The sequence below is a fragment of the Fringilla coelebs genome (genome assembly GCF_963513975.1).
Source record: "Fringilla coelebs genome assembly, chromosome: 30".
Taxonomy (NCBI): Eukaryota; Metazoa; Chordata; class Aves; order Passeriformes; family Fringillidae; genus Fringilla; species Fringilla coelebs.
Genome location: NC_140056.1, coordinates 1,197,603 through 1,219,145, shown reverse-complemented (window position 1 = coordinate 1,219,145; position 21,543 = coordinate 1,197,603). Strand labels below are relative to the sequence as shown.

Here is a 21,543-nt window from a genome sequence, read left to right as displayed (position 1 = left end):
CCACCGGCAGCGGCAACACCGGGCGGGAGCGGCGGAGGCGGCAGCGCGGGAGCGGCACCGGCAGGGGGCGGCAGCGGGAGCGGGAGAGCACCGAGTGGGGCGGCAGGGCTGTAACAACGACCGGGGCCGGTGCGAGCGGCGGGGACAGCGACCGGGAGCGGGGACAGCGGGGACAGCGGGGACAGCGGGGACAGCGGGGACAGCGGGGACAGCGGGGACAGCGGGAGCGGGGACAGCGAGCGGCGGCGGCGGCGGCAGTGGCGGCGCGGGGCCGGCAGGGGGCGGCAGTGGCGGGCGGAGGCGGCGGCGCGGCCCGGCCCGCTCAAGATGGCGGTGCGGAAGAAGGACGGCGGCCCCAACGTCAAGTACTACGAGGCCTCGGACACCGTCAGCCAGTTCGACAACGTGCGGCTCTGGCTCGGCAAGAACTACAAGAAGGTAGGTCCGCGGAGCCGCGGCGCCGCCGCCCGCCCGCCGCCCCGCCGGGCCCGGCCTGTCACGGCGCCGCCGCCGCCGCCATCGCGCCCCCCCCTCCCCTCAGCGGCCGCGGCGGCCGCGCTGAGCCCCCGGCCCCGCAGTACATCCAGGCCGAGCCCCCCACCAACAAGTCGCTGTCGAGCCTGGTGGTGCAGCTGCTGCAGTTCCAGGAGGAGGTGTTCGGCAAGCACGTCAGCAACGCGCCCCTCACCAAGCTGCCGGTGAGAGCCGCGGGGGGACGCGGGGACAGCGCGGCCGGGCCCGCTCGGGGCGGGCGGGGGACGCGCGGGGAGCTGGGGACAAGGCTCGGAGCGGGGGGAGTGGGGATGGACCCTCGTGGATCCGGGGGGAGATGGGGAAGGGCCACCAAGAATGGGGGACAAAGCCCAGGCTGGGGAGAGCGCCCCAAAGATGTGGGGACAGGAGCCCACAGGGCTGGGGACAGTGCCCTGGTGGAAAGGGACAAGGCTCAGAGAGGGGACATGGCCCTGATGGAAAGGGACAAGGCTCAGAGCTGGGGACACGGCCCTGATGGAAAGGGACAAGGCTCAGACAGGGGACATGGCCCTGATGGAAAGGGACAAGGCTCAGAGCTGGGGACACGGCCGTGATGGAAAGGGACAAGGCTCAGACAGGGGACATGGCCCTGATGGAAAGGGACAAGGCTCAGACAGGGGACAGTGCCCCCGAGGTGCAGGGATGGACCCTCGTGGATCCAGGGTGAGCTGGGGAAGGGCCACCAAGAATGGGGGACAAAGCCCAGGTTGGGGAGAGCGCCCCAAAGATGTGGGGACAGGACCCCACAGGGCTGGGGACAGTGCCCTGGTGGGCAGGGACATGGCTCAGACAGGGGACATGGCCCTGATGGAAAGGGACAAGGCTCAGAGAGGGGACACGGCCCTGGTGGAAAGGGACAAGGCTCAGACAGGGGACATGGCCCCAGAGGTGCAGGGATGGACCCTCGTGGATCCGGGGTGAACAGGGGGAGAGCCCTGAAGAGCGGGGGACAAAGCCCAGGTTGGGGAGAGCGCCCCAAAGATGTGGGGACAGGAGCCCACAGGGCTGGGGACACGGTCCTGGTGGGCAGGGACAAGGCTCAGAGCTGGGGACATGGCCCTGATGGAAAGGGACAAGGCTCAGAGAGGGGACATGGCCCTGGTGGAAAGGGACAAGGCTCAGAGAGGGGACATGGCCCTGATGGAAAGGGACAAGGCTCAGAGCTGGGGACACGGCCCTGATGGAAAGGGACAAGGCTCAGAGCTGGGGACATGGCCCCAGAGGTGCAGGGATGGACCCTCATGAATCCGGGGTGAGCTGGGGGAGAGCCCTGAAAAATAGGGGACAAAGCCCAGGTTGGGGAGAGCACCCCAAAGATGTGGGGACAGGACCCCACAGGGCTGGGGACATGGTCCTGGTGGGCAGGGACAAGGCTCAGACAGGGGACATGGCCCTGGTGGGCAGGGACAAGGCTCAGAGCTGGGGACAGTGCCCCCGAGGTGCAGGGGTGGCCTTGGGATGGGGTCCTGGAGGGACCCAGGGAGGAGCCCCAAAGAAGAGGGGACAATGCCCAGATTGGGGACAGCGCCCCAATATCCAGGGGAGGCATCCCAGTACTCAGGATGTCCCCTCAGTGCCCAGGGACAGGGCCCCAGGGATTTGGGGACATGGCCCCGATGAGCAGGGACAGTGCCCTGAGCAGGGACAGTGCCCTCAAGCCTGGGGACAGACCCCCATGACCCTGGGACAAGGCCCCAGTGAGCCACAGGCAGCACCCCAAAAATCTGGGGACAAAGCTCCGTGGGAACACTCCAGAGCCCCCAAAAATGGCCCCAAAGAACAGGGGACAAGGCCCTGAGTGGGGACAGCACCCCAATACCCAGGGACAGCAGGAACAGAACCCCAGTGCTTGGGGACAGCACCCAGGGACGGGGTGACAGTGAGGTGGGGACACGGCCTGAGTGGGGACAGCATCCCAAAAATGCAGGACCAGCACCCCAAACCTTGGGACAGAGCCCAAAGGGGACAAGGACAGTGATGACCAGGGACAAGGTCCTGAGCGGGGACAGTGCCCCAGAGACAGAGTGACAGCCCTGGGGACACATCCCCAGTGTCCCCAAAGGCCTGGGGACAAAGCTCTGAGCAGGGACAACACCCCAATACCTGGGGACAGCCCTGGGGACAACCCTGAGCAGGGACAGCACCCCAATACCTGGGGACAGCCCTGGGGACAGCCCTGGGGACAACCCTGAGCAGGGACAGCACCTCAATACCTGGGGACAGCCCTGGGGACAACCCTGGGGACAACCCTGAGCAGGGACAGCACCCCAATACCTGGGGACAGCCCTGGGGACAACCCTGAGCAGGGACAGCAGCCAAAGCCTCAGGGACGTGGCCCTGGTGACACCGTTCAGCCTTGGGTGGCTTGGGGACAGCAGCTGACCATGGACAGCAGCCAGTGACAGTGCCCTGGTCAGGGACAGTGCCAGGGACCATGGGACACCGTCCTGCTGGGAACTGTCCCCAAGGACCAGGGGACAATGTCCCCACACAGGGACAGTGCCCTGCCAGGAGCAGTGTCCCAAAAGGGGACACCTCAAATCTGGGACAGGGCCTCAAGCAGGGGACACCCCCCAAGGACCTGGGGACAATGTCCCCACACAGGGACAGAGCACGGTAGGGACAGAGTCCCAAGGGGACACTGCCCCAAGGACCCCAGGACAGCCCCAGAGGACAATGTCCCCACCCAGGGACAGAATCCCAAGGGGACACTGCCCCAAGGACCCCAGGACAGCCCCCAGAGGACAATGTCCCCACCCAGGGACAGAATCCCAGGGGGACACTGCCCCAAGGATCCCAGGACAGCCCCCAAGGACTTGGGGACAATGTCCCCACACAGGGACAGAATGCCAAGGGGACACTGCCCCAAGGACCCCAGGACAGCCCCCAAGGACCTGGGGACAATGTCCCCACACAGGGACAGGTCCCCAACTGGGGACAGTGCTACACCACTGCAGGGACCCATCCCAGCTTGGGGACAGAGCCCCAAGGAGGTGGCACCTGGGACAGGGGGTGGGACCCCAGTGAGGGGATGTCACCCTGACAAGGGGATGGCACCCAGACGTGGGAATGGCACCCAGATATGGGGGTGTCACCTAAACATGGGGATGGCACCCAGATGTGGGGATGGCACCCAGACATGGGGATGTCACCCAGAGATGGGGATGGCACCCAGATATGGAGGTGTCACCCAGATATGGGGGTGTCACCTAAACATGGAGATGGCACCCCAACAAGGGGATGACACCCTAGTTAGGATTGTCACCCTACAGAGGGGATGGCACCCCATGAGAGGGTGACACCCAGACATGGGGATGTCACCCAGACAAGGGGATGGCACCCAGACAAGGGGATGTCACTCAGAGGTGGGGATGTCACCTAAACATGGGGCTGTCACCCCAACAGAGGGATGCCATCCTATGAGGGGATGTCACCCAGACAAGGGGATATCACCTAGGCATGGGGTTGTCACCTAAACATGGGGATGGCACCCCAACAAGGGGATGGCCCCCTAGTTAGGGTTGTCACACTAGGGAGGGGATGGCACCCCATGAGAGGGGGACACCCAGACGTGGGGTTGTCACCCAGGCATGGGGATGTCACTCAGAGATGGGGGTGTCACCTAAACGTGGGGATGGCACCCCAACAAGGGGGTGACACCCGGTAAGAGGGTGACACCCAGACGTGGGGATGGCACCCAGACAAGGGGATGTCACCCAAACAAGGGGATGGCACCCAAACAAGGGGATGGCACCTAAATATGGGCATGGCACCCAGACAAGGGGATGTCACTCAGAGGTGGGGATGTCACCTAAACATGGGGCTGTCACCCCAACAGGGGGATGCCATCCTATGAGGGGATGTCACCCAGACAAGGGGATGTCACCTAGGCATGGGGTTGTCACCTAAACATGGGGATGGCACCCCAACAAGGGGATGGCACCCTAGTTAGGGTTGTCACACTAGGGAGGGGATGGCACCCCATGAGAGGGTGACACCCAGACAAGGGGATGTCACCCCATGAGAGGGTGACACCCAAACAAGGGGATGGCACCTAAACATGGGGATGTCACCTAAACATGGGGATGTCACCCAGCCATGGGGATGGCACCCAGACATGGGGATGGCACCCAGACGTGAGGATGTCACTTAGGCATGGGGTTGTCACCTAAACATGGGGATGTCACCCAGCCATGGGGATGTCACCCAGGCATGGGGGTGTCACCCAGGCATGGGGATGGCACCCAGACGTGGGGATGGCACCCAGCCATGGGGGTGTCACCCCAGCGAGGGGATGTCACCCCGAGGAGTTGGTGTGCCCCCAGCAGGGCGCTGTCCCTGTCCCCTGACCCCTGTCCCCTTGCAGATCAAATGCTTCCTGGATTTCAAGGCGGGGGGAGCCCTGTGCCACATCCTGGCAGCCGCCTATAAATTCAAGAGCGACCAAGGATGGTGAGCACCCACCTGCACCCATCGGGCTGGGGGTCCTGGGGGGTCCCTGGGCGGGGGGATGGGGGTGATGGGGGTGGGGGTCCCCTCCAGGGGTGGGCTCGGCCGGGGGTGGGGCGGTTGTGGCGCTGTCACCTGCAGAGCAAACGGGGCTGGGACGTGTCCCCCCCTCTGTCACTATGGACCCTGATGGGGTCCAGAAACATATCCCACTCCCCTCCCCCTCCCCAAATTCCCCAAATTCCCCAAATTCGGGGTGCTGACGAGGAGACCTGAGCTGTGGCTTTCATGAGAGTCGCTCTTTTCTTCCAATAAGGCGGCGTTTCGATTTCCAGAATCCCTCGCGCATGGACCGCAACGTGGAGATGTTCATGACCATCGAGAAATCCCTGGTGCAGGTGAGACCCCCCCCCCATCCCATCCCCACACCCACCCCAAGACCCCTCCCCATCTCTGTGTCCCCCCCCAAATCCTCAATTCACATCTCTGCTCCTTCCCTCCTTCCTTCCTTCCCCAGAACAACTGCCTGGCGCGGCCCAACATCTTCCTGCACCAGGAGATCGAGCCCAAGCTGCTGGGGAAGCTCAAGGACATCGTCAAGAGGCACCAGGTGGGTGGCAGTGCCAGGGTGGGGGGCACAGGGGGGGCTCATGGCCATGTTTAACCCTGGGTTTGTCCCCTGGCTGTGGCAGGGCACCGTGACCGAGGACAAGAGCAACGCGTCGCACATCGTCTGCCCCGTGCCCGCCAACCTGGAGGAGGGTGGGTGCAGCAGGGGGGGGATTTGGGGGGCTTCAGGGGGGTCACAGGGGGTTCTGGGGGGCTCCAGGGGGGTCACAGGGGGTTCTGGGGGGTGCAGGAGGGGGATTTGGGGAGTCACAGGGGGGTCACAGGGGGTTCTGGGGGGTGCAGGAGGGGGATTTGGGGGGCTTCGGGGGTGCAGGAGGGGGGCTTGGGGGGCTCTGGGGGTGCTCTGGGGGTGCAGGAGGGGGACTTGGGGGGCTCCAGGGGGTGCAGCAGGGGGGCTGGGGGGGCTCCAGGGGGGTCACAGGGGGTTCTGGGGGGCTTCAGGGGGGTCACAGGGGGTTCTGGGGGGTGCAGGAGGGGGGTTTGGGGGGTCACAGGGGGGTCACAGGGGGTTCTGGGGGGCTCCAGGGGGGTCACAGGGGGTTCTGGGGGGCTTCAGGGGGGTCACAGGGGGTTCTGGGGGGTGCAGGAGAGGGGTTTGGGGGGTCACAGGGGGGTCACAGGGGGTTCTGGGGGGCTCCAGGGGATGCAGGAGGAGGCTTGGAGGGCTCCAGGGGTGGTCACAGGGGGTTCTGGGGGGTGCAGCAGGGGGGCTTGGGGGACTCCAGGGGGTGCAGGAGAGGGGCTTGAGGGTCTTCAGGGGGGTCACAGGGGGTTCTGGGGGGTGCAGGAGGGGGATTTGGGGGGCTCCAGGGGGCTTGGGGGGCTCCAGGGGTGCAGGAGGGGGGCTTGGGGGGCTCCAGGGGGTGCAGGAGGGGGGCTTGGGGGGCTCCAGGGGGGGCAGGAGGGGGTTTGGGGGGTCACAGAGGGGTCATGGGGGGCTCTGGGGGGTGCAGGAGGGGGGTTTGGGGGGCTCCAGGGGGTGCAGCAGGGGGGCTTGTGGGGCTCCAGGGGGTGCAAGAGGGGAGTTTGGGAGGTCACGGGGGGTTCTGGGGGGTACAGGAGGGGGGTTGGGGGGTCACAGGGGGGTCACAGGGGGTTCTGGGGGGTGCAGGAGGGGGGCTGGGGGGCTCCAGGGGGTTCTGGGGGGTGCAGGAGGGAGTTTGGGGGGTCACAGGGGGTTCTGGGGGGGCAGAGGAAGGTGGGTGCAGGAGGGGGGTCTGGGGGGGGGTCACAGGGGGGGTCACGGGAGGTTCTGGGGGGTGCAGGAAGGGAGTTTGGGGGGCTCCAGCGTGGGCAGAGGAAGGTGGGTGCCTGAGGGGAGTTTGGGGGAGTCACAGGGGGGTGGGGGTATCCACAGGAATGTGGGTGCAGGAGGGCAGTGTGGGGGGTCACGGGGGGCTCCAGGGGGTGCAGGAGGGGGTTTTGGGGGGCACAGGGGGCTGGAGGATCCCCAGGATCCGTGCTCAGCCCGGCCTGTCCGTCTGTCCTGCAGAGGAGTGGGTCCGGCCCGTCATGAAGCGTGACAAGCAGGTGCTGCTGCACTGGGGGTACTACCCCGACAGGTGAGGGGGGCAGGAAGATTTCGGGGACCCCCTGTGTCCCCCCAAATCGCTGCGAGTGCCGCTCTGACCCCGTTCCCCCCCAGCTATGACACCTGGATCCCGGCCAGCGAGATCGAGGCGTCCGTGGAGGATCCCCCGACACCGGAGAAGCCCCGCAAGGTACCGGGGGGACCCCCGGGTTTGGGGGACACCTGGAGCCCCCCTCCCTGGCCTGACCCAGCCCCTCCCCTGCCCGGCAGGTCCACGCCAAGTGGATCCTGGACACGGACACCTTCAACGAGTGGATGAACGAGGAGGATTACGAGGTGACCGACGAGAAGAGCCCCGTCACCCGCAGGAAGAAAATCTCGGCCAAGACGCTGACAGACGAGGTCAGAGCCGGCTCAGAGCCCCTCGGGGAGGGGTCCTGGGGGGTCTCACCCTGCTCAGCTGGACCCCCACGGTGCCCCCCAGGTGAACAGCCCCGACTCGGACCGGCGGGACAAGAAGGGGGGCAACTACAAGAAGAGGAAGCGCTCGCCCTCTCCCTCGCCCACGCCCGAGGCCAAGAAGAAGAACGCCAAGAAGGGGTGAGCTGGGGGGGGTCTGGGGGGTCTGGAGGGGGGGCAGTTCAGCCCTGGGGTCGGTGGTGATGGGGGTCTCTCCCTTGGCAGACCCTCCACCCCCTATAACAAATCCAAGCGTGGGCACCGCGAGGAGGAGCAGGAGGACCTGACCAAGGACATGGACGAGCCCTCGCCCGTCCCCAACGTGGAGGAGGTGACCCTGCCCAAAACAGGTCAGTGTGGGGGGCGGTGGGGGGCAGCAGCCACCCCCTCTGGGGTCCCCAGCAGTGTGGGAGGGGTCCCTGGGGTGCTCAGCACCGCTTTCCCTCCGCAGTCAACACCAAGAAGGACTCGGAGTCGGCGCCAGTCAAGGGGGGCACCATGACAGACCTGGGTGAGTCTGAGGAGCCACAGCAGAGCCCCAGGACCCCCGGCCTGGCAGTGCCCAAACCCACCCCTGTCCTCCCTTCCAGATGAGCAGGAAGATGAGAGCATGGAGACAGCTGGCAAGGTGAGCCCGGGGAAGGTGGTGTTGATGATCACCTGCCTCTCTCTCATTCCTTGCCCCTCTTTTGGGTACAAAACCACTCTTTTCTGCCCTTCCCCTCGCCCCTGGGGCTGCAGCCGGGGTGCTTGGTCTCATCCTGCTGTGGGTGAGGATGATGAAGGGTGCTCAAGGGGGTCCCTTTGCTCTGTGGGGCAGGACGAGGAGGAGAACGGCACCGGCAGCAAAGGGGAGCAGGCCAAGAACCCCGACCTGCACGAGGACAACGTGACAGAGCAGACCCACCACATCATCATCCCCAGCTACGCCGCCTGGTTCGACTACAACAGGTACAGCCAGCCCTGCTGGGGGGCTCCCAGGCCGCCCTTCATCACCTGAGGATGAGGAGGCCGCTCCCAGAGCCCTCCCCGAGCCGAGCCTCTCCTCCCGCAGCGTCCACGCCATCGAGCGCCGCGCCCTGCCCGAGTTCTTCAACGGCAAAAACAAATCCAAGACCCCCGAAATGTGAGGCCAAACCCCCTCCCGGTGCCCGCCCGCAGCCCCCCGGGGGCCGTGCCCGGTGCTGAGCCCCCCGTGCCCCCCGCAGATACCTGGCCTACCGGAACTTCATGATCGACACGTACCGGCTGAACCCGCAGGAGTACCTGACCTCCACGGCCTGCAGGAGGAACCTGGCCGGGGACGTCTGTGCCATCATGCGGTGGGTCTGGCTGGGGGCTGGGCTGGCACCCCTGCGCTGCCAGGGGTCCTGTGGTCCTGGTGTTTGAGGGGGGTTTGGGACCCTGGTGCTGGCAGGGGTCCCGTGGTTGTGGTGTTTGAGGGGTGGTTTGGTACCCACAGGCTGGCAGGGGTCCCGTGGTCGTGGTGTTTGAGGGGTGGTTTGATACCCACAGGGTGGCAGGGGTCCCATGGTTGTGGTGTTTGAGGGGGGGTTTGGGACCCTGGTGCTGGCAGGGGTCCTGTGGTTGTGGTGTTTGAGGGGGGGTTTGGGACCCACAGGCTGGCAGGGGTCCCGTGGTCGTGGTGTTTGAGGGGTGGTTTGGGACCCTGGTGCTGGCAGGGGTCCCGTGCTCCTGCTCTCTGGGGGTTGGTTTGTACCCATAGGCTGGCAGGGGTCTGGTGGTCTTGGTGTTTGGGGGCTGGGCTGGCACCCCTGTGCTGCCAGGGGTCCCGTGGTTGTGGTGTTTGAGGGGTGGTTTGGTACCCCGGTGCTGGCAGGGGTCCCGAGGTCGTGGTGTTTGAGGGGGGGTTTGGTACCCACAGGGTGGCAGGGGTCCCGTGCTCCTGGTGTTTGAGGGGGGGTTTGGGACCCTGGTGCTGGCAGGGGTCCCGTGCTCCTGGTGTTTGAGGGGTGGTTTGGCACCTTGGTGCTGCCAGGGGTCCTGTGGTCGTGGTGTTTGGGAGTTTGGTACCCAGGTGCTGGCAGGGGTCCCGTTCTCCTGATGTTTGAGGGATGGTTTGGTACCCTGGTGCTGGCAGGGGTCCCGAGGTCGTGGTGTTTAGGGGTTGGTTTGGCACCCCAGTCCTGACAGGGGCCTGGTGCTGGTCAGCATGGCACCTCAGTGCTGGTGGAGGGTCACCATGGCACCCTGGAGGTGGCAGGGGGTCAGTGTGGCACCTCAGTGCTGGTGGAGGGTCAGTGTGGCACTGCTGAGTGGTCAGTGTGTCACCCTGGAGGTGGCAGGGGTCAGTGTGGCGCAGTGCTGAGTGGTCAGTGTGGCACCCTGGGTTGGCAGAGGGTCAGTGTGGCACCCTGGAGGTGGCAGAGGGTCAGTGTGGCGCAGTGCTGAGTGGTCAGTGTGTCACCCTGGGTTGGCAGAGGGTCAGTGTGGCACAGTGCTGAGTGGTCAGTGTGGCACCCTGGTGCTGGCACGGGGTCAGTGTGGCACCCTGGTGCTGGCAGGGGTCAGTGTGGCACTGCTGAGTGGTCAGTGTGTCACCCTGGAGGTGGCAGAGGGTCAGTGTGGCGCAGTGCTGAGTGGTCAGTGTGGCACCCTGGGTTGGCAGAGGGTCAGTGTGGCACAGTGCTGAGTGGTCAGTGTGGCACCCTGGGTTGGCAGAGGGTCAGTGTGGCACACTGCTGAGTGGTCAGTGTGTCACCCTGGAGGTGGCAGAGGGTCAGTGTGGCACAGCTGAGTGGTCAGTGTGGCACCTTGGGTTGGCAGGGGTCAGTGTGGCACTGCTGAGTGGTCAGTGTGACACCCTGGAGGTGGCAGAGGGTCAGTGTGGCACAGTGCTGAGTGGTCAGTGTGGCACCCTGGGTTGGCAGAGGGTCAGTGTGGCACCCTGGAGGTGGCACGGGGTCAGTGTGGCACAGTGCTGAGTGGTCAGTGTGGCACCCTGGAGGTGGCAGGGGTCAGTGTGGCACAGTGCTGAGTGGTCAGTGTGACACCCTGGTGCTGGCAGGGGTCAGTGTGGCACAGTGCTGAGTGGTCAGTGTGGCACTCTGGAGGTGGCAGAGGGTCAGTGTGGCACAGTGCTGAGTGGTCAGTGTGGCACCCTGGTGCTGGCAGGGGTCAGTGCGGCACCCTGGAGGTGGCAGGGGTCAGTGTGGCACAGTGCTGAGTGGTCAGTGTGGCACAGTGCTGAGTGGTCAGTGTGGCACCCTGGTGCTGGCAGGGGTCAGTGTGGCACAGTGCTGAGTGGTCAGTGTGGCACCCCAGAGCTGGCAGAGGGTCAGTGTGGCAGCCTGGAGGTGGCAGAGGGTCAGTGTGGCACCCTGGAGGTGGCAGAGGGTCAGTGTGGCACCCTGGAGGTGGCAGGGGTCAGTGTGGCACTGCTGAGTGGTCAGTGTGGCACAGTGCTGAGTGGTCAGTATGGCACCCTGGAGGTGGCAGAGGATCAGTGTGGCACAGTGCTGAGTGGTCAGTGTGGCACCCCAGGGGTGGCAGGGGTCCGTGTGGCACAGTGCTGAGTGGTCAGTGTGGCACCCTGGGTTGGCAGGGGTCCGTGTGGCACCCCAGGGGTGGCAGGGATCCGGTGCCACTGGGGCAGGGGGGTCATTTTGGCACCAGGGGGGTGGCAGGAGTCCAGTGCCAGTGGCACTGTGGGGTCCACACCAATGGTGTGGCACCCTGGCACTGTCCAGGGCCGTGGGACAGGGGTGGTCAGTGTTACCATGTCACAGGGGTGGTCAGTGTCACCCTGTCACAGGGGTGGTCAGTGTCACACCCTGGCACTGGTGGCTGTCCATTCCGGTGTCACAGGGGTGGTCAGTGTTACCATGTCACAGGGGTGGTCAGTGTCACACCCTGGCACTGGTGGCCGTCCATTCCCGTGTCACAGGGGTGGTCAGTGTCACACCCTGGCACTGGTGTATGTCCAGTCCCATGTCACAGGGGTGGTCAGTGTCACCCTGTCACAGGGGCGGTCAGTGTCACCCTGTCACCCTGTCACAGGGGCGGTCAGTGTCACCCTGTCACAGGGCTGGTTGGTGTCACCCTGGCACAGGGGTGGTCGGTGTCACCCTGTCACAGGGGCGGTCAGTGTCACCCTGTCACCCTGTCACAGGGGCGGTCAGTGTCACCCTGTCACAGGGGTGGTCAGTGTCACCCTGTCACCCTGTCACAGGGGTGGTCGGTGTCACCCTGGCACAGGGGTGGTCGGTGTCACCATGGCACAGAGGTTGTCATCCTGTCACTGGTGGCCTTCCAGTCCGGTGTCACAGGGGTGGTCAGTGTCACCCTGTTACAGGGGTGGTCAGTGTCACCCTGTCACAGGGGTGGTCGGTGTCACCCTGTCACAGGGGTGGTCAGTGTCCCCATGTCACAGGGGTGGTCACTGTCACCCTGTCACAGGGGTGGTTGATGTCACCATGTCACAGGGGCTGTCAGTGTCCCCATGTCACAGGGGTGGTCGGTGTCACCATGGCACAGGGGTGGTCACTGTCACCATGGCACAGGGGTGGTCAGTGTCACCATGACACAGGGGTGGTCAGTGTCACCATGGCACAGGGGTGGTCAGTGTCCCCATGTCACAGGGGCGGTCAGTGTCACCATGTCACAGGGGCGGTCAGTGTCACCCTGTCACCCTGGCACAGGGGTGGTCGGTGTCACCCTGTCACAGGGGCGGTCAGTGTCCCTATGGCACAGGGGTGGTCAGTGTCACCATGTCACAGGGGTGGTCAGTGTCCCCATGTCACAGGGGCGGTCAGTGTCACCATGTCACAGGGGTGGTCGGTGTCACCCTGTCACAGGGGCGGTCAGTGTCCCCATGGCACAGGGGTGGTCAGTGTCACACCCTGGCACTGGTGGCTGTCCAGTCCCCTGTCACAGGGGTGGTCAGTGTCACCATGTCAGAGGGGTGGTCAGTGTCCCCATGGCACAGGGGTGGTCGGTGTCACCATGTCACAGGGGTGGTCAGTGTCACCCTGTCACAGGGGTGGTCAGTGTCACCCTGGCACTGGTGTATGTCCAGTCCCATGTCACAGGGGTGGTCAGTGTCACCCTGGCACAGGGGTGGTCAGTGTCACACCCTGGCACTGCTAGCCGTCCATTCCTGTGTCACAGGGGCGGTCAGTGTCACCCTGTCACAGGGGTGGTCAGTGTCACACCCTGGCACTGGTGGCTGTCCAGTCCCCTGGCACAGGGGTGGTCAGTGTCACCCTGTCACAGGGGTGGTCGGTGTCACCCTGTCACAGGGGCGGTCAGTGTCCCCATGTCACAGGGGTGGTCGGTACCCCACCCCGCTGCCCAGGCCGCCCCGGCGGGCTCTGACCCCGGCTCCCCGCAGGGTCCACGCCTTCCTGGAGCAGTGGGGTCTCATCAACTACCAGGTGGACGCCGAGAGCCGCCCCACGCCCATGGGCCCGCCGCCCACCTCGCACTTCCACGTGCTGGCCGACACGCCCTCGGGGCTGGTGCCGCTGCAGCCCAAGACGCCCCAGGTGGGTGCCGGGGGCGGCCGCCCCGCCGAACCGCGACCCCCCCCTGCCGCCCCCCGGTCCCCGCGGGGGCCGGGCGCGGGGTGGGGCGGGGGGTGGGGGATGCACAGCTTCGATCCGTGCCTCAGGGCCGGCAGAGCGACGGCGACGCCAAGACGGGCCGCAAGAGCAAGGAGATGGAGGAGCTGGTCAGCGAGACGGTGAAGGGCAAGGCGGAGCTGGTAGGCGGCTCCTTGGGGGTCCGTGCCCCCCGCCGCTGGCCGAGGAAGGCTCCTTCCCTCCTCCTCCTCCTCCTCCTCCTCCTCCCCCTCGCATGCCGCCCTGCCCCCGGGGAGCAGGGACGCGGGGGGGACACCGTGAGGGGGACAGACACCGTGATGGGGACACACCGTGATGGGGACACACCGTGATGGGGACACTGTGAGGGGAACACACCCCGAGATGGGGACACACCCCGAGATGAGGACACCCCGAGATGGGGACATACACCGAGATGGGGACACCCCGAGACGGGGACACACCCCGAGATGGGGACAGACACCGAGATGGGGACACTGTGATGGGGGCACACCCCGAGATGGTGACACCCCGAGATGGGGACACCCCGAGATGGGGATACCCCATGACAGGGACACCGTGATGGGGGCACACCCCGAGATGGGGACACCCCATGACCGGGGCACACCCCGTGATGGGGACACACCCCGTGAAGGGGACACACCCCGTGAAGGGGACACACCCCGCGACAAAAAGGCTTCTCCGGGACACCGGGGAGGAGGGGACACGCCGATGTCCTGCCCCGCGGGCCCGGCCCAGCGTGTCCCCTCTCCCCCCACCCGCAGCAGCCCAGCTCGGCCTCGCAGCAGATGCTGAACTTCCCCGACAAGGGCAAGGAGAAGCCGGCGGACATGCAGAACTTCGGGCTCCGCACCGACATGTACACCAAGAAGAACGTGCCCTCCAAGGTGGGTGGGTGGGTGGGTGGGCACCCCCTGGGTGGGTGGGCACCCCTGGGTGGGTGGGCGCCCCCCGGGCCCGCCGCTCCTCACCCCCTCCCCGTGTCTGTCCCCGCAGAGCAAAGCGGCCGCCAGCGCCACCAGGGAGTGGACGGAGCAGGAGACGCTGCTGCTGCTGGAGGTGCGTGGGGACAGCAGGGGACAGCAGGGGACAGCAGGGGACAGGGGACAGCAGGGGGTGTGGGGACAGCAGGGGACAGCAGGGACAGCAGGGGACGTGGGGACAGCAGGGGACAGCAGGGGATGTGGGGACAGCAGGGGACAGCAGGGGATGTGGGGACAGCAGGGGATGTGGGGACAGCAGGGCACAGCAGGGCACAGCAGGGGATGTGGGGGACAGCACGGGACAGCAGGGGACAGCAGGGGATGTGGGGACAGGGGACAGCAGGGGACAGGGGACAGCAGGGGATGTGGGGACAGCAGGGGCAGGGGACAGCAGGGACAGCAGGGGATGTGGGGGACCTGAGGGGGTGTGGGGATAGGGGGTGTGGGGACTCAAGGGGACATGGGGACAACATGGGAGGTGGGGATAGGGGATATGGGGAGAGGGGATATGGGGACAGAGGATGTGGGGACAGGGAAATGAGGACAGGGGATATGGGGACAGGGGATGAGGGGACAGGGGATGTGGGGATGGGGATGTGGGTGTGGGGACAGGGGATGTAGGGACAGGGAAATGGGGACAGGGGATATGGGGACAGGGTATACGGTGATGGGATGTGGGGACAGGATGTGGGGACAGGGAAATGGGGACAGGGGAAATGGTGATGGGATATGGGGACAGGGGATACAGTGATGGGATGTAGGGACAGGGAAATGGGGACAGGGGATGTGGGGACAGGGTACAGGGGATGTGGGGATGGGGGACAGGGATATGGGACCAGGGGATACGGTGACGGGCCGTGGGGCCAGGGGCCAGGGGATGTGGGGACGGGACAGGGGATGGGGATACGGTGACGGGCCGTGGGGACAGGGGCTGGGGTGTGGGGACACAGGGCTGTCCCTGTGAGCCCGGGCGCCCCGCAGGCCCTGGAGATGTACAAGGACGACTGGAACAAGGTGTCGGAGCACGTGGGCAGCCGCACGCAGGACGAGTGCATCCTGCACTTCCTGCGCCTGCCCATCGAGGATCCCTACCTGGAGGACTCGGAGGCCTCGCTGGGGCCCCTGGCCTACCAGCCCATCCCCTTCAGCCAGTCGGGCAACCCCGTCATGAGCACCGTGGCCTTCCTGGCCTCCGTGGTGGACCCGCGCGTGGCCTCGGCCGCCGCCAAGTCCGCCCTGGGTAGGGCGGGGAGGGGGCTGGGGGGTGGGGAGGGGGCTGGGGGGTGGGGAGGGGGCTACGGGGGGCTGGGGGGTGGGGAGAGGGGAGGGGGATGTGGGGAGGAGGATATTGGGATGTGGGGAGTGGGTGAGTCCTATAGGGAGAGGGGATGGGGATGTGGGGAGTGGGATGTGGGGAGAGGGGAGGGGGATGTGGGGATGTGGGGAGGGGGATATTGGGATGTGGGGAGTGGGTGAGTCCTATAGGGAGAGGGGATGGGGATGTGGGGAGAGGGGAGGGGATGTGGGGATGTGGGGAGTGGGTGAGTCCTATAGGGAGAGGGGAGGGGGATGTGGGGAGTGGGAAGGGGGATGTGGGATGTGGGGAGTAGGTGAGTCCTATAGGGAGAGGGGAGGGGGATGTGGGGATGTGGGGAGTGGGTGAGTCCTATAGGGAGAGGGGATGGGGATGTGGGGAGAGGGGATGTGGGGAGAGGGGATGGGGTTGTGGGGATGTGGGGATGTGGGGAGGGGGATATTGGGATGTGGGGAGTGGGTGAGTCCTATAGGGAGAGGGGAGGGGGATGTGGGGAGTGGGAAGGGGGATGTGGGATGTGGGGAGTGGGTGAGTCCTATAGGGAGAGGGGAGGGGGATGTGGGGATGTGGGGAGAGAGGAGGGGGATGTGGGGAGTGGGAAGGGGGATGTGGGGAGTGGGTGAGTCCTATAGGGAGAGGGGATGGGGATGTGGGGAGAGGGGATGGGGGTGTGGGGATGTGGGGAGGGGGATATTGGGATGTGGGGAGTGGGTGAGTCCTATAGGGAGAGGGGATAAGGACTGTGGGGAATGGGTGAGTCCTGTAGGGATAGGAATGAATCCTATAGGGAGAGGGGACGGGGATGTGGGGAGTGGGTGAATCCTATAGGGAGAGGAATGAATCGTATAGGGAAACAAATGAATCCTATAGGGAGAGGAATGAATCCTATAGGGAGAGGAATTAATCCTATAGGGAAAGGAATGAATGCTATAGGGAAAGGAATGAATGCTATAGAGAGAGGGGATGGGGATGTGGGGAGAGGGACAGGGACTGTGGGGAGAGGATGAGTCCTGCCCAGAGAGGGGCCAGGCACTGTGAGGAGTGGGATGAGTCCTGTGGGGAGAGGGATGAGCCCTACAGGGGTTCCTATAGGGGAATGGGATCCTATAGGTTGTCCTACAGGGGTCAGTCTGGTGGGGAGGGGGATGAGGAGCACGGGGAGACCCCCGAGTCTGTGGGGAGTCCTCTGGGGACACGCAACAACTCCCGGGGGGATGGGATGAGCCTTCCAGAACATTCTCTAACCAGCCGGGCCGAGCCCCCCCCCGGGCTGTGTGGGGCTGGGGGGCGCAGCCCCGGCTCCGGGGGGGTCCGGGGGACCCCTCGGGGTGGGGAGGGGGTCCCGCTGAGGAGTCGTGCCCGCAGAGGAATTCTCCAAGATGAAGGAGGAGGTGCCCACGGCGCTGGTGGAGGCTCACGTGCGCAAGGTGGAGGAGGCGGCCAAGGTGACGGGCAAGGCCGACCCCGCCTTCGGGCTGGAGAGCAGCGGCATCGCCGGCACCGCCGCCGAGGAGCCCGAGCGCGCCGGTCAGCGGGGCCGGGGCTGGGCGGGGGGATGGGGAGGGGGCTGGGGATGGGGGGATGGGGAGGGGGCTGGCAGGGGGATGGGGGGATGGCAGCGGGGTCTGGGGCTGGGGAAGGGGATGGGGCTGGGCAGGGGGCTGGGGAGGATGGCACTGGGGGCTGGGGGAGATGGCAGCGGGGGCTGGGGAGGGGGATGGGGCTGGGCAGGGGGCTGGGGAGGGGGCTGGGGAGGGGGCTGGCGGGATGGCAGGGGGATGGGGAGGGGGCTGGGGGGGATGGCACTGGGGGCTGGGGAGGGGGGATGGCAGGGGGGGTTGGGGAGGATGGCACTGGGGGCTGGGGGAGATGGCAGCGGGGGCTGGGGCTGGGGAGGGGGATGGGGCTGGGCAGGGGGCTGGGCAGGGGGCTGGGGCTGGGCAAGGGGGCTGAGGCTGGGCAGGGGGCTGGGGAGGATGGCACTGGGGCTGGGGGGATGGCACTGGGGGCTGGGGGGGATGGCAGTGGGGTCGGGGGCTGGGGAGGATGGCACTGGGGGCTGGGGAGGGGGCTGGGGAAATGGCAGCAGGGGCTGGGGGGCTGGGGGAGATGGCAGTGGGCACTGGGGGACTGGGGAGGGGTCTGGGGGGGATGGCAGAGGGGCCAGGGGGCTGGGGGGGATGGCAGCGGGGTCTGGGGAGGGGGCTGGGGGGGATGGCAGCAGGGTTGGGGCTGGGCAGGGGCTCCTGGGGGGCTGGGGGGGATGGCACCAGGGTCTGAGCCATCAGGGGTCTGGGGGGGATGGCAGGAGGGGTCTGAGCCATCAGGGGTCTGGGGGGGATGGCAGGAGGGGTCTGAGCCATCAGGGGGTCTGGGGGGGATGGCAGGGGGGTCTGAGCCATCAGGGGGTCTGGGGGGGATGGCACCGGGGTCAGGGCTGGGCAGGGGGGCTGGGGGGGATGGCAGGGGGGTCTGAGCCATCAGGGGGTCTCGGGGGGATGGCAGGGGGGTCTGAGCCATCAGGGGGTCTCGGGGGGTGGCAGGGGGGTCTGAGCCCGGGTCTGTGTCCCCAGAGGAGAGCGGGGCGGAGGAGGCGCGGGCCGAGGCGCAGCCGGCCGAGGAGAAGAAGGAGGCGAAGGTAAAAGGGGTCTGGGGGTCTGGGGGGGCAAACGGGGCAGGAGCTGGACGCCCACGGGGCTGGTCCTTCCCCAGGAGCCCCGGGATGGCAGCGCCGAGGAGGAGGCCAAGGAGAAACCCGGGGAGACCCCCAAGAAGGAGGAGGAGAAGGGCAAGGAGGCGGAGGGTGAGAAGGAGCCTGACAAGGGTGACGGTGACAGCACAGGTGAGCGGGGACCCCTCACCTGTGAGGGGCTGGGTGTGCCCCCAGCCCCTCACAACGTCCTGACACGGCCCCACCCGGCCACAGGGGAGCCCGAGAAGGACAAGGAGGTGAAGGAGGGGCCGGACGAGGCTCCCAAGGAGCCCTCGGAGCCCGAGGCCGAGCGCAAGGCCAAGGTGGAGCGGGACATCGGCGAGGGGAACCTGTCCACGGCCGCCGCCGCCGCCCTGGCCGCCGCCGCCGTCAAGGCCAAGGTGAGCCCGAGCCCCGGGCAGGGCTTCCCGCAGGGTGGGGACGCTCCGGTGTCACCGCTGAGCCCTCGTGTTGTCACCCGGCAGCACCTGGCGGCCGTGGAGGAGCGCAAGATCAAATCGCTGGTGGCGCTGCTGGTGGAGACGCAGATGAAGAAGCTGGAGATCAAACTGCGGCACTTCGAGGAGCTGGAGACCATCATGGACCGCGAGCGGGAGGCCGTGAGTGCCCGCCCAGGGTGGCACCCGCTTGTCCCCACCCCTCCTCACCCCGCTGACCCCTCCTCGTGTCCTCCTGTCCCTCCCAGCTGGAATACCAGCGGCAGCAGCTGCTGGCCGACCGCCAGGCCTTCCACATGGAGCAGCTGAAATACGCCGAGATGCGAGCCCGGCAGCAGCACTTCCAGCACCTGCAGCAGCAGCAGCAGCAGCAGCAGCCCCCGCTGCCCCCCGGGGCACAGCCCCTGCCCGCCGCCGCCGCCCCCCTGGCCCCCGCCGCCCACCCGCTGGCGGCGCCGCCCGGCCCCGGCCCCGGCCCCGCCATGGTGGAGCCCGCGGGGCAGCCCCTGCCCGGCGCCCCCCCGCCGCAGCCGCCGCCGCCCCCGGGAGCCCCGGCGGGCCCGCACGGTGAGTGCGGCGTGGGGAGGGGGCTGGGGGGGTCCCCGCGGCCGGGGGGTGGGTGGGGGTGACACCGATGGGGGGTGGTGGTGGTGGTTTGCAGGGGGTTTTTGTGGGTGGGGGTCTCACTGGGGCTGGGGGTTTTGGGGTCTCACTGGGGCTGGGGGTTTGGGCATCTCGCTGGAGCTGAGGGTTTGGGGCGGGGGTCTCACTGGGGCTGAGGGTTTGGGGGTGGGGGTCTCGCTGGGGCTGAGGGTTTGGAAGTGCAGGTCTCTGGTGTTGAGGATTTAGGGGTGGGGGTCTTACTGGGGCTGAGGGTTTGGGGGTCTCAATGGAGCTGAGGGTTTGGGGCAGGGGTCTCACTGGCATTGAGGGTTTGGGGGTCACACTGGTGTTGATTTAGGGGCGGGGGTCTCACTGGCATTGAGGGTTTGGGGGTCTTGCTGGAGCTGAGGGTTTCAGGTCAGGGTCTCACTGGCATTGAGGGTTTGGGGTGGGGGTCTCACTGGGGCTGAGGGTTTGGGGATGGGGGTCTCACTGGGGCTGAGGGTTTGGGGTGGGGGTCTCAGTGGTGTTAAGGATTTAGGGGTGGGGGTCTCTTCGGGGGTGTTCTCTGCAGTGCTCAGGGGTGAGGGGGGGTCTCGATGTTGGGGTCTGTCACTGGTGCTGTCCCTGGTGCCAGGGGCTGGGGCAGTGGGTGGGGGTCTCAGGGTGCTCTCCCCATAAGGGTGGGGGTCTCACGGTGCTCTCCCTATAACGGTGGGGGTCTCATGGTGCTCTCCCCATAAGGGTGGGGGTCTCACAGTGCTCTCCCCATACGGGCGGGGGTCTCACGGTGCTCTCCCTATAACGGTGGGGGTCTCACGGTGCTCTCCCTATAACGGTGGGGGTCTCATGGTGCTCTCCCCATAAGGGTGGGGGTCTCACAGTGCTCTCCCCATAAGGGTGGGGGTCTCACGGTGCTCTCCCCATAAGGGTGGGGGTCTCATGGTGCTCTCCCCATAAGGGTGGGGGTCTCACGGTGCTCTCCCCTCTCCCCATTGCCCCAGCCCTGAGGGGTGGCTGGATAAGGGTGGGGGTCTCACGGTGCTCTCCCCTCTCCCCATTGCCCCAGCCCTGAGGGGTGCCTGGATAAGGCTGGGGGTCTCACAGTGCTCTCCCTATAAGGGCGGGGGTCTCACGGTGCTGTCCCCATAAGGGCGGGGCTCTCACGGTGCTGTCCCCATAAGGGTGGGGGTCTCACGGTGCTCTCCCCATGAGCCCGGGGGTCTCACGGTGCTCTCCGTAAGCGCGGGGCTCTCACGGCGCTCTCTCCCCGCAGCCCCGGTGCCGTTCCCCGGGCAGCAGCCGCCGCCGCCGCCGCCCTCTCAGAGCCTGCCGGGGACGCTGCCCGGTGCCGGCGGCAGCAGCAGCAGCAGCAGCGGCAGCAGCAGCAGCAGCGGCCCCGCCGCCGTGCCCGGTAATGCCCCCGCGGCCGCCGCCGCGCCCTTCGGCATGCCCCCGGTGCCCCCGAGCATGGCGAATCCCCCGGGCGAGCCCTTCCCCGCGAGCGCGGCCCCCGTCCCGCTGCATGGGGCCCTGGCCAGCAGCATCAGCATGCCGGGGGTGGGGGGGGGGCTGCCCCCCAACTCCCACCCCCCCCTCCCCGCCGGGCTGGCCCTGCCGCCGCTGCCGGGGGGCTCGGGGGGCTCGGGGGGCTCGGCCGCCGCGCACAGCCCCGCCATCGTGGCCGCCGTGCAGGGGAGCCTCCTTCCCAACCTTCCCAACCCCGGCCTCCTCGCAGGTGAGAAATTGGGGGGCGCCGAGGGGGTCGTACAGGGGAGGGGGAGGCGCTGCTCGGTGTGCTCCCCGCCCCCGGCCCCGCTGGTGACGCCCCCTCCCCTTTATTTCTCCCCGCAGACCAAGGTCCCCCCCTGCAGCCGGAGCCCCTCTCGGTGCCCACCCCCAGCACGGTGCCCACCCCCGTGCCCCCCACCCAGTGAGGACGCTGCCGCAGCCCCCTCCCCGCCCCCCTCCAAGGACCCTCCCCGCCCTCCCCCACCCCTCCTCCTCCTCCTCCTCTTCCTCTTCCTCCCCTCCCCCAGCTTCGGTATTTTTTTATGATTGTCCCGGATTTTATTTAAGTGTTGGTCTCCCGGGGGGGCCCGGCTCCCCCCGGTTATTTATGAGACAGCTCCGATCCCACCTGGCACATGGGCATTTCCCCCCCTTCCAAAAACCCCCTCCCCTCCCCTTCCTCCCCTCCCACCTCCTCCTCCTCCTCATCCTCCTCATCCCTTTTTTGGTTTTGTTTTTTGTTTTTTTTTCTGTTCGTTTCTTTTTTTAAAAAACCAATAAAAAGAAAAATTCCAA

At 66.8% G+C, this 21,543-nt stretch overlaps 1 protein-coding gene across 4 annotated transcripts; it reads left to right on the top strand.

Annotated features, from left to right (window-relative positions):
• Nucleotides 1-278: 278 nt before the first annotated feature.
• SMARCC2 (SWI/SNF related BAF chromatin remodeling complex subunit C2) lies at nucleotides 279-21,298 on the top strand. 4 transcript variants are annotated; one of them, XM_084223672.1, is made up of 29 exons: nucleotides 279-438; nucleotides 579-698; nucleotides 4,901-4,986; nucleotides 5,300-5,381; nucleotides 5,501-5,593; nucleotides 5,676-5,745; nucleotides 7,106-7,175; nucleotides 7,259-7,334; nucleotides 7,415-7,546; nucleotides 7,629-7,744; nucleotides 7,829-7,953; nucleotides 8,055-8,114; nucleotides 8,194-8,231; nucleotides 8,424-8,554; nucleotides 8,658-8,729; nucleotides 8,812-8,925; nucleotides 12,957-13,110; nucleotides 13,236-13,328; nucleotides 13,950-14,072; nucleotides 14,182-14,244; nucleotides 15,150-15,408; nucleotides 16,849-17,010; nucleotides 18,057-18,121; nucleotides 18,196-18,325; nucleotides 18,410-18,576; nucleotides 18,661-18,795; nucleotides 18,882-19,200; nucleotides 20,513-20,974; nucleotides 21,091-21,298. In XM_084223672.1, the coding sequence occupies exons 1-29, from the start codon at nucleotides 328-330 to the stop codon at nucleotides 21,171-21,173; spliced, it is 3,711 nt and encodes a 1,236-aa protein (XP_084079798.1). In that variant the 5' UTR covers nucleotides 279-327; the 3' UTR covers nucleotides 21,174-21,298. The 4 variants fall into 4 exon arrangements, with proteins under 4 accessions (XP_084079798.1, XP_084079800.1, XP_084079801.1 ...); XM_084223675.1 differs by having other exon boundaries at nucleotides 280-438; nucleotides 20,513-20,650; XM_084223674.1 differs by lacking the exon at nucleotides 13,236-13,328 and having other exon boundaries at nucleotides 13,953-14,072.
• Nucleotides 21,299-21,543: the final 245 nt, after the last annotated feature.

What these genes read in the sequence shown, in the direction of transcription:
- SMARCC2 (XM_084223672.1), top strand. Translation starts at nt 328, where the DNA reads ATGGCGGTGCGGAAGAAGGACGGCGGCCCCAACGTCAAGTACTACGAG. An exon ending in TCGGCAAGAACTACAAGAAG is followed by an intron (nt 439 to 578) that starts GTAGGTCCGCGG and finishes CCGGCCCCGCAG; the next exon opens with TACATCCAGGCCGAGCCCCC. An exon ending in TGCAGCCCAAGACGCCCCAG is followed by an intron (nt 13,111 to 13,235) that starts GTGGGTGCCGGG and finishes TCCGTGCCTCAG; the next exon opens with GGCCGGCAGAGCGACGGCGA.